General features: G+C 36.0%; 1 protein-coding gene across 7 annotated transcripts in view; it reads left to right on the top strand.

Moving 5' to 3' along the window:
* Window positions 1–14,194, top strand: part of DENND4A (DENN domain containing 4A) — a 139,224-nt gene that overhangs the window by 120,305 nt on the left and 4,725 nt on the right. For 4 of the 7 annotated variants that reach the window (XM_072809198.1, XM_072809203.1, XM_072809199.1 and 1 more), the window contains 9 exons: window positions 4,004–4,098; window positions 5,355–5,530; window positions 5,622–5,768; window positions 7,247–7,445; window positions 7,682–7,936; window positions 8,906–9,023; window positions 9,143–9,169; window positions 9,642–9,804; window positions 9,966–10,030. In XM_072809198.1, coding sequence (XP_072665299.1) covers window positions 4,004–4,098; window positions 5,355–5,530; window positions 5,622–5,768; window positions 7,247–7,445; window positions 7,682–7,936; window positions 8,906–9,023; window positions 9,143–9,169; window positions 9,642–9,804; window positions 9,966–10,030 — 1,245 coding nt within the window. The remainder of the gene's footprint in view (window positions 1–4,003; window positions 4,099–5,354; window positions 5,531–5,621; window positions 5,769–7,246; window positions 7,446–7,681; window positions 7,937–8,905; window positions 9,024–9,142; window positions 9,170–9,641; window positions 9,805–9,965; window positions 10,031–14,194) is intronic. The other 3 variants (XM_072809204.1, XM_072809202.1, XM_072809201.1) reach the window with 1 other exon arrangement.

Here is a 14,194-nt window from a genome sequence, read left to right as displayed (position 1 = left end):
ATATATCATAGTTTATTTTAATCACTTCCCTATTGGTGGACATTAAGTGTCCAGTCTTTGACTATTATAAATAATGCTATGATGCATATATGTATTATGTTTTTGCCAGGGTATCTTTGAAAGATACAAATTCTTCCTTGAAGCAATATTGCCAGGTTGTCTTCCTCAGGGGTATACTGGTTAGCATTCCCACTGGCAGTGTATAAGAATACCTATTTCCCCACAGCCATGTCAACAAAATATTTTGGCAAAGTTTGGGACTTTTGCCACCTGATCAGTAAAGACTGTATTTCAGTTTAGTTTTCATTTATGTTTCCCTTATAAATTGAGCAACTGTTTATATGTTTAAGGACTATTTGTATTTCTTTTTCTATGGACTGTCCTTTGCCTACATTTCACTTGTTGATCCTTTTTTTTTTTTAAGTTTTATTAGGTTTTTTTTTATATCAGGGAATTAATTCTTTGTCTCTTACATAATTGCAAGATACTTTTTCCAATTTTGTCAAGTTTTTGTGGAGTTGTTTTTTTTGTTTTGTTTTGTTTTTTGCCACACAGTTTTTAATTTTAGGTCATCAAATTTATTAGTGCTTCCCCTATTGCTTCTGGAGTTGGAGGTATTAGGAATTAGGCATTTTTCTCTGTAAAACCTATCATATTTTAGGTTTTGTGGGCCACACACCTCTTCATCACATAATTCTTTTTTATCGTTTTCTTTTTCTAACAACACTTTAAAATGTAAAAACCGTTCTTAGCTTGTGGCCATACCCAAGTAGATTTGATCCCTGATTTAGATATTTAATCCATTTGAAATTTAACCTAGGATATGGTGTGAAGAATGGATGCATTATAATATTATTTCATGTGCACCTTTGATATTTTAAAAAGCTTTTATTGTGGATATTTTCAAATGTACACAGAAGTAGAAAGAATAGCACAATGAACCCCCATTTAGCCTTTACCCATTGCAACAGCTATCAGCAAATGGCCAATCTTGTTTTCTGTCCCCGTCCTGTAGACCCAACATTTTTTTTCTTGCCCACGGATTATTTTAAAGTAAATCCTGGGGATCCCTGGGTGGCTCAGCGGTTTCGCGCCTAGCTTTGGCCCAGGGCGCGATCCTGGAGTCCCGGGATCAAGTTCCATGTCGGGCTCCCGGCATGGAGCCTGCTTCTCCCTCTGCCTGTGTCTCTGCCTCTCTCTCTCTCTCTAGGTCTATCATAAATAAAAAAATAAATGTAAATCCTTAAACCCCTGCAAATAAATTAATTAATTAAGTAAGTAAGTAAGTAAATCCTAGGCAGCATATAATTTTATTCATCAATACTTCCACATGTAGCTCTAAAATATAAGGGCTTTAATATTTTATATTGTTTTAAAAAGTGGAATTCAACCAGGTAAATTTGAAGATCTAACTGGCTTTATTAAACAGTTCTTGAATCAGGCAGTATCCTATCTAGCAAGTAGAGGGTAGGCGTCAAGGAAATGTACAAAATGGAAGGCTTTTTATAGAAGAAAGGTGAGGCAAGAAAGTTAATAGCAAAAGAGAAGGATATTCCAAAGTCACTTTCCCTTAGCGAGTAGTATGGGGGGTTTTAGGCAGACTAAAACATCTGCCATTGTGAGGTGGAGAGAGGGCCCATGTGGCAAGCTCCCTGGCACTGGTCAGAATATTCCTGACTGACTGGCTAAGACTACACTCTGAAGGAGATTGAAACTGCAATTAGATTAGGTGTTAAGCCCTCTTTGGGAACTCAGCCTAAGTGATGCCATTTTGGGCCAGTGGTTTTTCTTTAAAAAAAAAAGTTTGGGGATCCCTGGGTGGCGCAGCGGTTTGGTGCCTGCCTTTGGCCCAGGGCGCGATCCTGAAGACCCGGGATCGAATCCCACATCGGGCTCCCGGTGCATGGAGCCTGCTTCTCCCTCTGCCTGTGTCTCTGCCTCTCTCTCTTTTTCTCTCTGTGACTATCATAAATAAATAAAAATTTTTAAAAAAAGTTTTAACATTTTTAAATTATGCATTTGATAATTTTATTTTTAATTTTATTAATATGCAATGTAATGTGTACACTTTTACATATGTAAATACATTTCAGAAATTCAGAGGACACCTTAGATCAAAAACCAGAACTTTAACAACATCCAGAACCTCCTCTCCTGCCTACATCTAGTCACTGCTCGCTTCACAGATGAACATTAGCATGGCCTGTTTGGAACATGTACGCTGTGTATCTTTGGTGAAGCATTCATTTTTTGAGAACATAATTGTAATGCTATTATCTTTTTTAATGTTTTAATGATATAATATTTTCTATCAAATATTTAAATTTTCACAGTTATCTCATAAAACTCTTTTTTATAGGTGGTTTGTTCAGATTGGGATCCAGACAAGGTCTCCTTGTTGCATTTGGTTGATATGTCTATTCAAACTTCCTCTTTGTTCTCTCTCTTTTTCCCCCTCTTGTCCTCCATTCATGAATAAATCGGGTGATTAACTCATTATGCCCCCTCCTTTTTTAACATACAAGAATAATTTGTTGTGCTAAGAAATAAACCTCACAACCCGATTCATATTTATTAAAATGAATATTCTGTGCTCTAGATTAATTGGATTTGAAAGGGAGGCTGCCCACAGAAATGATTTCATTAGTCAAGCCTGATAGGAGGTCTGAGAAAGCAGTTTTGAACTAGCTTTAGGAATTACAGAGGGTTGTGGGGAACCATCCAGGAAAGCACTGCAGTTACCACCAAATGTAAGCAATTTACAGGCTGACGGAGACGTCCTCCCTTTCTGTCCCTCTCAACACATCTGTGAAGCCAGCCTAGGACCAGTGGTGGTAGGTCTAGAGATACCTCTTTTTCCCATTGTCATTTATATACTAAAGCAATCAGGCCATTAGTCTAGATTAGGCTGATTGCCTAAGGAGAAAGCCAGAGTGAGGTTCTTGTCTCACCCAGTTAAAGAATGAATCTCATGGACAAAGGAGAGTGAATAAAGTGTGGGGGGGAGGGTGCTGTATGTAGAGATATGTAGAGATAAAGGAGGTTTCCAAAGGAATTTTTATATATTAAAGTAGACTCACAGGATCCTGAAGGTCGGCTAAGATTGCCCTTTATCCTTAGCAAAGTGTCAGTATCCAGGCATTTGAGTCCCTAAGAGGAATGTCACTCAGCCCACCTCAACGACTTGTCACTGGCCTGCAAGTAGTAAGGAAATTTAATAATTTTTCTTCTGCCTTTGTTTCCCACATCAGTTGGTGTTTAACATGTCTTCCCGTCTTATCTGTTTCTCATGAACTGGTAGTTTATTGCATTATTTATTTTTTTAACTTTACTTTATAAAAATATAAGTGTTCACTCATAACATTTAGTAACTACTGAGGAAAAAAAAAGTACAGATTACGTCCAGTCTTACTAACAAAGTACAGCCACTGTCAACAATTGATTTGACTACAGAACTCCCCTTACTTTTTATTGTTGTTGTTTTAATCCCTACTAATATCCATTACTCTTAAGAATATATTTGGAAATTCTTCAAGAATAAGATTACTGTACCAGATCTTCAAAGATCCTGAGAAGACAGAGAATTACCAGTAAATCTTTTTATGATTGGAAACAAAATTAGCTATTTTATGTCTTTTAGATCTTAGAACTAAACACCATTCTTGTATTTTAAATATAGAAAAAGAGAAAAAGCAAATTACAAATAACTGAAATGCCTTGTAGCCTGTACCCGAAAAGTACTTCATGATAAATGCACACCCCCAGCATGTGGGAAACTGTAGAATTATAGCACATTTCCTTAAGTTTGTGCTCAAAACAAAAATGCATGCCTTGAAAAGCATGTTTTTCATTGTTTATTTGTTGTTTTCTTAAGTTGTGCTATTGGAATAGAACGGAATAGGACAGTTGGACAGTTTATCAGAGAATTTATGGAAATAAAAGATTTCATGTCCTTTCTCATTAATTGTAATGGTTTTACTCTTTGTTTTTTAATAATGAACAGGATCCCTGTCAAAGTTTGCCTTACCTGGGAAATCAGAAGTGGCATCTTCCTGCAACACAAGTAATACAAATATCTTCCAGAACTATGCAATGGAGGTACGATTTTAATCCAAAGAGTATCTTCCTATACCACTTATAAAACTTACATTCTTAAGTATTCATGGTCAGGAGTAGAGTAATAAAAAGTTAAATATGTAGCGTCTGAAAATTTCAGAATGTATATTGCAGCTGAATAAAGTTAAAATATCCAGTATTTCAGAATACTAACATCATACTGCATCATCTCTGTTCAGAAGCAAGTCTCTTCCTTCTTTTGGGAGATTTATCAATGTACAAAGCTTATTCCATTTTCAATATTTCTAGTTATCTCTTTTTATCTGTATGCTCTCTTGGAATTTTTATTTCACATCTGAACCTCTTAAAAACCCAACTCTACTATGCAAGCATGCTTTTATGAGGGGACATGGAGCTGGTTTGGCATCTGTGTTCCCTTTGCCCATCATGTTTGTCATTCTTTCTGTCAGTTTGTTGTGGATATCTACTGGAGATGCTGCTGTGTCTCTTTTTCTCACAATGAAAAAATTATGCTTTTACACTTTAAAAGTTTCACGTAATTTTTTTATAAAAATTGCTTCCAAATACATTTGTGAGTGTTGTCGCTTCTTCAGGCCAATTTGCATAAAATAGATTTGCACGTAGCTGGAAAAGAAATAGTGAGCCCTGATACTATAATTGACAAAGTTTCTGATAGCTTCAGGAATTTCTATATTTTATTCATGTAATGACAGCGTTTACATTTATCTATAGCAACACCTCTTGTCTTTAGTGACAGACCAGGGTTTTGTTGCAGTTTTTAATTAATGCCCAATCTGTCGTGACTGATACTGTAGTAAAAAATGTATATTGATCACAAACATATGGCAACAATGACCAATTGCTTTAAAAGTTTCTAAGTCTACTTCTCAATTTCTTTACTTATCACAAATCAGAAAGACTTGTAGATTCACACTCGTCTGGTGACCATACCATGAGTAGCATACAGACCCATAATACAAAATTACAAATACCTATTTTGGGTATTAGCAAATTAGTGCTTGGATTTACTTTTTCATTAATAAAACCATGGCAGGTTTTGCAGTAATTATAATGGTAAAAATGCTCACTTAAATGCAAGGTTCCCTTTCAAGTAAAAATTTTGAATTCGATTTAGCTAAATATAATCTATTTTTTGTTATTGTTTATACCTTCTGAATCCTTCTTTTAGTTTTCCAACAGATTTATGGATTGAAATAGTTTTTAACTCATTGTATCTCTAATAGGCTCACTTTATAAAGTGCTATTTTCTCCCATAGGTTCTTATCTCAAGTTGCTCTCGGTGTAGAACTTGTGATTGTCTTGTCCATGATGAGGAAATCATGGCTGGCTGGACAGCAGATGATTCAAATCTCAATACTACATGCCCGTTTTGTGGCAATCTCTTCTTGCCCTTTCTGAATATTGAAATAAGAGATTTAAGACGACCCGGAAGGTAAGGATTTGTGCTTTCTTTTACCTTCATGTTTGAGGATATTTCCTAGAATATCTCTTTTCTCAAAAAGCTCCCTTGATTCACATTGCAGATACTTTCTGAAGTCAAGTCCATCTACAGAAAATATGCATTTTCCATCCTCCCTTTCAAGTCAGACAAGGCAGTCTTGTATCTCAACATCAGCCTCTGGTCTTGACACGTCTGTTATCTCTGTTCAAGGGAATTTTGATCTCAATAGGTAATTATCATGTGAAACTATATTTTAACATATATTACATGTTTCTGAAAATGACAGAAAAACCAGCTGACCATTTAAAATTTCTAGGGGTGCCTGGGTGGCTCAATCAGTTAAGTGTCCAACTCTTGATTTCAGCTCAGGTCATGATCTCAGGGTAATAGAGCCTGCTTGGGATTCTCTCTCTCCCTCTCCTTTTGCCATGTGATTTCTCTCTCTCCCTCTCTCTCTGTCTCTCTCTCTCTCTCAAATTTCTTTGTATACTAGATTCATAATCTTAAGTTCTTACCCCTAATTAAGACAGTATTAAAATTCTCTAATAACCAGGGCACCTGGGTGGCTCAGTTGGTTAAGCGTCTGCCGTCAGCTCAGGTCAGGATCCCTCAGGGTCCCAGAATTGAGCCCCACTTTAGGGCTCCTTGCTCAGCAAGGAGCTTGCTTCTCCCTCTGCCTTCTGCTCCCCCTGCTTGTTCTCTCTCTTTCTCTGTGTCAAGTAAATAAATAACATCTTAAAATTTTTTTTTAATTTTTAAAAATTCTCTAATAATCTAAATGTTTAAACAGTTATAATTTATGCCTTATGAATACAGTTTAAGTTGTATAATTCTTATATGATAATGTTTACTATGTTTTAAAAGTAAAAATTCCAGGGACACCTGAGTGGCTCAGTGGGTAAACCATATGACTCTCAATCTCAGGGTCATGAATTCAAGTACCATGTTAGGCATAGAGCTTCTTTAAAAAAAAAAAAAAAAAAAGTAAAAATTCTGTAGAACACTTGAAGTTCATCATGAATATCTTTCTCTTTTCTCTCTCTCTTTCGGAATTACATCAGTACTAACTTACTTTACTTTGGAATATTTAGTAATCTGAGAAAACATTTTGAGCTGATAGAGGACTTTACAGTAAGCCTAATATAAGTACATTTACACTTAAAACAAATGCAGAAACTGACTTCATTTTGGAGAAGTATCAGACACCATATCTATAGCGGGACGGGAGATGTCCTATTGGTAACTGCATGTTGCAGAAAAAAATGCCTGCAGGGAACTGGGAGGCTGACATGACATGTCTAAGCCTGAGTGCTTAGACAGCACAACTGCAAATCTGTGTGGTCGTAGTTTTAGCATAGCCCTTTCTCTGACTGGGTCCCACAAGCTTGTGACTCCTGAAGAAATAGGTGCCTGTTTTCTCTGCTTTATCCTCTGGGCCTACTGTGGTTCCTGATGTATAAAAGTTGTCCACTAAATGTTTTTAATAAATGAATAACTTTTGGATATTTAAAGTTCACTGGATAAAAAAAGAAAATTTAACATGATTAGACTACTTAAAAATATATCCTATGGGAATAGCCTGACTAACATCTTTATTTGATTTACTTTGCTACGTATCCAGCTCTGATTCTAAAGCACTGGTCTTTCTGGATGAAATAAAATAAATCTAGACAATGATATGCTTTTTTTCTTTCTTCAATGCCCAAGCAAATCTAAACTGCTGGAAAATACATGTGCCCGAACTATTCACATCCCTGCTGATAGATCAAAAACAGGTGTGTCAAAATGTCCAATATTTCCAATGGCCAGGAGTGTTAGTACTTATGGCCCCTTGGATAAGGAAGACACTGGAGGCCAGAAGCTCATTCCTACAGGCAGCCTGCCAACTACTTTACAAGGAGCTACAGTATGTATTTTGGTGTTTTTTAAATTTGGATATTGATGATTTACATATGATTTTATTCCCCTTGCCCTATACAGCCTCATTAACTTCAATTTTATAATGATCAAGAAGAGTTTCTAGTCCAATTATAAAATTATAGTATTTTTTATTTACATGGAAATTGTGACAGGAATTTTTATAATTGATTTAATATCATCAATGTTGTATTTTCCATTTATGGTTTTTTATTTATTCAACAGGATTCTTTAGGATTAGAGTGGCACCTTCCTAGTCCAGATCCTATCACAGTTCCATATCTTAGTCCTTTAGTGGTATGGAAGGAGCTTGAAAGCTTACTGGAAAATGAAGGCGACCATGCAATAACAGTGGCAGACTTTGTGGATCATCATCCAATCGTGTTTTGGAACCTGGTGTGGTATTTTAGACGTCTCGACTTACCCAGTAACTTACCTGGATTGATTCTTTCTTCTGAGCATTGTAACAAGTATTCAAAGGTATGAAAATAAAAATTAACTAAAAGGCAGTGCTACTGTCACCATTATATTTGCATATACCAAATGACAAAAAAAAGTAATTTTTATGTTGTTTTTATAAAATAACCATCTGAAACATTAGATCAGTAAAATTGTTTTAGTTGCATTTTCAGATAGTTTTTCTTCCTAAAGCCCTAGCGTAAGACAAAATCAAGTTTTGTAGCCTTCTTGTAAAATTGACATAATAAAATGGTCTATGTTTTTATTGTAACCTCAAAAAGAAAGTGTCAGTGACTCTTACAAGAAGAGTTTGTGATTTGGCCCCACTCATGCCTCATACCTCCTTCAAAAACAAGCCTTACACATTTTTAGGAGGATGTCTGTTGTTCCTAGTTCAGCATGTCCTACCATTCTCTTCAGTCCTTTTCTCAGTTTTTGCATAGCATTTAGATAGTTATATGTTTACTTGTATTTTTGATATATTATTATGTAGAAGTGTTTTACTTCTTCATATGTGTATCATCCCCACTAAATCTCAACATCTCTAAGTTAGGAACTTTTTCTGCCTACTTGTACTCATGTCTATGATTGTGCATATGCTTTGGATTTTCAGGACATGATGAATGAATGATTAAGAGGTTTACTCAGTGAGTTATCTAGGGTGAGGTCTTGGACCGATGTAGAATGAGGCTCCTGGGTTCATTTTTCTGGGCACCCTCAGTTATAAGCTGGTTAAGGTTAGCCCTTCATGGTACCCTTTCTTATTGATCTACGTAATTGGTTAAAACTGCTACTTCAGAGAACATTAACTTCTCAACTCAGCTCATCTTCCTTCAGTAGAGTTAGATGCATACAAACCGGTCATTTCCTGCCCTCTTTCCTCTCTTGGATACATATATCCTAAAAAATATTTGTAAGGATCTTTATAAGATATTTACCAAACATTATCAGGTAAGAATTGTTAATGAATATGTTTGTTCTTCAATACAGATTCCTCGCCACTGTATGTCGGAAGATAGTAAATACGTTTTAATACAAATGTTATGGGACAATATGAAATTACATCAGGATCCGGGACAGCCTTTGTACATCCTCTGGAATGCCCACAGTAAGTGCTGTCATAGAATGCTGACTTGGTTTATGTAAGAGTAATCTCTACTTGCTTTAAATAGCCTGAACTAATATATAACTAACTTCTATTTTACTATCCTACTTTTTGTCTTACAGGTCAAAATCGTACTCTTTTGTTTGAGAGTGAGTGTTAAGTTTGATGTTTTTAGTACTATCTTCCATGGAGGCCAAGGGATTTTTTGGTTTTTTGGTTTTGTGTTTTGAGTGATGCTACGTATGTGCTGGAGGGGTTATGTTTCATGGAGTTCGCTTTTAGCACATTGCTCGTCCCAGTTTCTTCTTTTTACATATTTGTTTGTTTCCATCCCAGGCTGCTGATTTAGAATTTTCTCCAGGGGCTGTATTAAGGAAAACGCATTTTTAGAATTTGTCTGTTTGAGGCCACAGAAAGCTTTAGGCCTATTTTCATCATTATGTGTCCTTCTGTTCCCTTTTTTTTTTTCTTTCTCATTCTTAGATTTCTATTCCTTTATCTACTGCCCTTAATTTGTTTTTAGTGCTTTGTAACTTCTTTAATAACTATCAATTGCTGCTTAGTTACATTGTTCTTTATATAGAGTACGTTTTCCTTCATCTGCTCTTTGGTCTTTTACAGCCCAAAAGTATCCAATGGTCCATTTATTGCAAAAGGGTGATAATTCATTTAACCAGGAACTGTTGAAAAATATGGTAAAAAGCATTAAAATGAATGATGTCTATGGACCAATGAGTCAAATTTTAGAGACACTGAATAAATGTCCTCATTTTAAAAGACAGAGGTAAGTGTGTCTTAAATGAAAATAACGTTCCTCTAAAAAGTTTCATATTATTGGCTTAGTAATGTGTTTTATTATCTCATGCTTATATTAGTATAAATATTTTTGTGCAGAACGTAGAGACCATATGAATAGTAATATCTTCACTCCTTTTTCTCCCCTAGGAGTTTATATAGAGAAATACTATTTCTCTCACTTGTGGCACTGGGAAGAGAAAACATTGATATAGGTAATTCAGCATAACATCTAACAAGTAGAGTTTATATACCATGGTATCATTTTAAAAGTATTTTAAATATTGATAGTCTTTATTATTTTAGTATTATTATTTTAATATTAAACTATATTAATATATTCTGATTCTTTGATTTCTTTAATAGATACTTTAGTCATTGTTAGTAATAGTAATGATAAATGATAAAAGCTAACATTTTTTGAGGACCTGCTATGTACCTAACACTGAAGCAGGTACTTTCCATGTATTCTCTCTGATAATTCTCCCAAAAGTCCTATGAAACTGGGACTGCTGTTGTTTCAGAAGGGATGTAAAGTGGCTAGATATCTATTTCATAGGCCCCAAACTTTTTTGATTGATCATCTTCTTCTCTCAGTAGTTGTGCCTGGCTCCCTTTAAGTTTCCACTTATGGGTCTCAGGAAAGGACAGAAAAAGTCCCCAGTAGATAAAAAAGAATGGGTGGCTATCAGGCATTGAGAGACTGGAGCAGAGTTTTGACATTTTGTCTGGGAAGTTATAATGTAAATAAGTTAATGAAAGTCATAATGATATATGTAAGTCCTCTGACTTGAGTGGTATCTGACTTGGGTGCCCTGCTTAAGTAAACCTTCCAACTAAAGAGTAGATGTGTAATCGGCCATACTTTATAGGTGATTGTATACTATCTTAAAAACATCCAGTTATTTAGAGTTGGTTAATACTGGTTGACTTTTTTTTTTTTTTAAGATTCATTTACTTATTTGAGAGGTGTGTGTGTCTGTGTGTGCGCGCACGCGTGTGCATGGAGGAGCAGAGGAAGAGGGAGAGGAAGAGAAGCAGATTCCCCACTGAGCATGCAGCAGGACACAGGGCTTGATCCCAGGACCCTGAGATCATGACTGAACAGAAACCAAGAGTTAAATCCTCAACCGACTGATCCACCCAGGCGCCTCTCAAAATGATGATAATATACAATAAGCTTATGCCCTATTACAGGTTGCTCAGCCAGACCATATGGAACATGAATAGAGAACAGGGGCATTCCCTGTGGTGCTAGCTTCCCAACAAGTTCACTAAAGGATGGGAAAGAGTAGGAGTTAGTGGATGAAGTAGAGGCCTTAGAGCGGCCATCCCCAACTGGGTATCTCAAGGCAGTATCAGTCACCTTCTCACCAAATATGACCTGTGTCAGTCTTGATGCCAAGAGAGAGCTTGTAGAATCCAGGAGCAATGATATGTGTGGGTGAGATGGCAAGCATCTTACAGAATGAAACTACTAGATAAAGGTAAATAGATAAAAGGTAATATTTTTTTATGTATTCATTATCTAAAGCGATTAACCTTTTCTTAGCACATTCTATAGAAAAGTCAAATTTAGCTAAAGTTTAAATTTCCTGACCCACTAAAATGATGCTGTGAGAGGGAAAGTATAAAAAGGCTTTTATCTCAACAATCCATCATTTACTTTGCTGTAGCCAAAACAAGCATTACATGATCCCTGCAGTGGTGCTGTTAAATTTCCTTATCCTTGCACCCCTTCCCCAACCAGAGCCAAATTTAAAAATATGCTTCCTTCCTGACCCTAACCCCCATGGAAAATTTTATTCCTCCTCTATTAGATCTGCTTGGAGATTATTATATAGGTACTTTTACTAGTACCTTAAAGGAATTTACCATTTCATGAGTTCAAGGGCTCTTTTCCCCTGACTCTCTGTGATGACAGACCTGATAGTAACTTCCTTTGCCAGTTCTTTGAAGGTTTCTGGAAGCATCTGAGTTCTTATGGCTTGTCCTTTATGGCTTTCTCTGGGTGCAGAACTCTTCATGGTCTATACATATGTTGGGTATCCCTCAAAAAACTATCACTTTCTGTGTAGACTCAGAATTGACGCCCAAAGAGAATTTAGAAATCCAAGAGGAAAGATCAGAGACTAGAGCAATAATGGGAGGAGAAAAGCAAATTTGATACCAAATATAAATGAGAAAATAATTGATATTAGAATGGACTAATGGAGGGGGAACCTAGATGTTAAAGGGTTAACTTCTGGAGGCTTCTGCTGAGAGGCAGACTGAACTATGCAGAGAAGGTACCTAAAGTGCTTTGTGACCAGGAAAGAGTGTGGAGAATGAGTTTGAAGAAGCAGCCAGGAACTAGTTCATACAGTCTTATAGGCGCTGCCATGTATTTTGGACAGAATACTCAGTGTAGTGGGAAATACCTGGGGTTTTTTAAGCAGGAGAGAGACATGATCCAATATATATTTTACCAGAATCTCTAATCTATGGAGAACAAATTGGGTCCAGACCCAACAAATAGTGAAAAGGGCAGTTAAGAAGCTAATGTAAGAGTACAAGTGGTTTCGGTGTGGTATTTTACACAAAACCAACATTTAAAGGAAAAAGAGGGGCTCTTGGGCTGGTTGGGTGGGAAGAGCCTGTGATTCTTGATCTTGGGAGTCATGAATTCAAGCTTCCACATTGGGTGTAGAGATTACTAAAAAATAAGTAAATAAGTAAACTTTAAAAAATAAAGGACAGACTGATTTGTAAAAAAAAAAAAAAAAGTAAGACCCAGGGAAATATAACCAGGGAACAGTGTACTCAGAAGGTACATTGAGTCATAGATTTCCTTGTTAAAAAAAAAAAAAAAAAAAGTGGAAAAATCTGGACAAATTCCAATAAAAAAGATAAAACTTACTTAGAATTAAGGACTATTTGATGGAGAAAGCTAACAAAAGCGTAACTGTGTTTAACCTATAATTTTTTTGTAAGTAAATACTGTATGAATGGGTTGAGGTGCCCTTTCCATTAAAAAGAGGAAAAGAATGAGGTGCCTGGGTGGCTCAGTCAGTTGAGCATCTGTCTTCAGCTCAGATCATGATTTCAGGGTCCTGGGATCAAGCCCTACATCAGGCTTCCTGCTCAGTGGGGAATCTGCTTCTCCCTCTCCCTCTGCAGCTCCCCCTGCGTGTTCTCTTTCTCTCTCTCTCTCTCTCTCTCTCTCTCTCTCTCAAATAAATAAAATCTTAAAAAAAAAACTGAATGGGTTCAAATTGCAACTAGGGGGCTTTGAGCAGAATGTTGTAAATATTTGTCCCTTTTTGGTTTGGGAGTTTTGTTTCATTTAGAGAGAGAGAGAGCACACATATATATATGAAAGAGCAGCAGAGCAGAGGGAGAGAGAGCATCTTAAGCAGGCTCCACGCTCGGTGCAGAGATGGACACGGGGCTCGATCTTACGACCCTAAGGTTATGACCTGAGCTGAAATCAAGTCAGACACTTAACAGACTCAGCCACTAAATGATTAACTGGAAAATTAATCATCTAGGAACTTACATGTAAATACCTACATAACCTTTTACCTTACAAAACAGAAAAAGAGCAAACTAAACCCAAAGCAAGCAGAAGAAAGGAAGCAATAAGTATTACAGCAGAAATAAATGAAATAGAGAAAAAAACAGGAAAAAAAATTTTGAAGAGAAACTCATCAAAATCAAAATTGGTTCTTTGAAAAGATCAATGAAATTGACCTTTAGTAAGAGAAAAAGAAGATTCAAATTAATGAAATCAGGAATAAAAGAGGGTATACTCCTACTGCCCTTCCAGATACAAAAAGAATTATAAGAGAGTACAATAAATAATTATATGACAATAAATTCAGTAACTCAGAAGAGATAGGCAAATTTCTACAAAGACAGAAACTATAAAACTGATTCTAAAATAGAAAACCTTAAAAGAGCTATAACAAATAAATAGATTGAGTCAATAATCAAAAACTTCCCAGAAAGAAAAACAAAACAAAAAACAAACAAAAAAAACCCCCAAAACTTCCCAGAAAGAAAAACCAGGACCAGATGGTGAATTCTATCAAATGTTTAAGGATTAACACCAATTGTGATGGACTTCATGTTTGTGCCCTATCTCTAGTATGTTAAAGCCCTAATGTGATGGTATTTGGAGATAAGGACCTGGGAAATTAATAACATCATTTGGTTGGAGCCCCCAGAATGGGATTAATATGGATTGAAGACTTAAATGTGAGATCTGAAACTATAAAACTCTTAGGAGAAAAGAACAAAAATCTGTTATGATATTGGATTTGGTATTGATTTCTTGGATGTGACACACATAGGTACAAACAACAAAAGAAAAAATTTAAAAATTGGACTTAACAAAA

This window comes from Canis lupus, chromosome 32, assembly GCF_048164855.1.
Source record: "Canis lupus baileyi chromosome 32, mCanLup2.hap1, whole genome shotgun sequence".
Classification (NCBI taxonomy): Eukaryota; Metazoa; Chordata; class Mammalia; order Carnivora; family Canidae; genus Canis; species Canis lupus.
The sequence above is the reverse complement of the archived record's forward strand: the minus strand, read 5'-3'. Positions and strand labels throughout refer to the sequence as shown.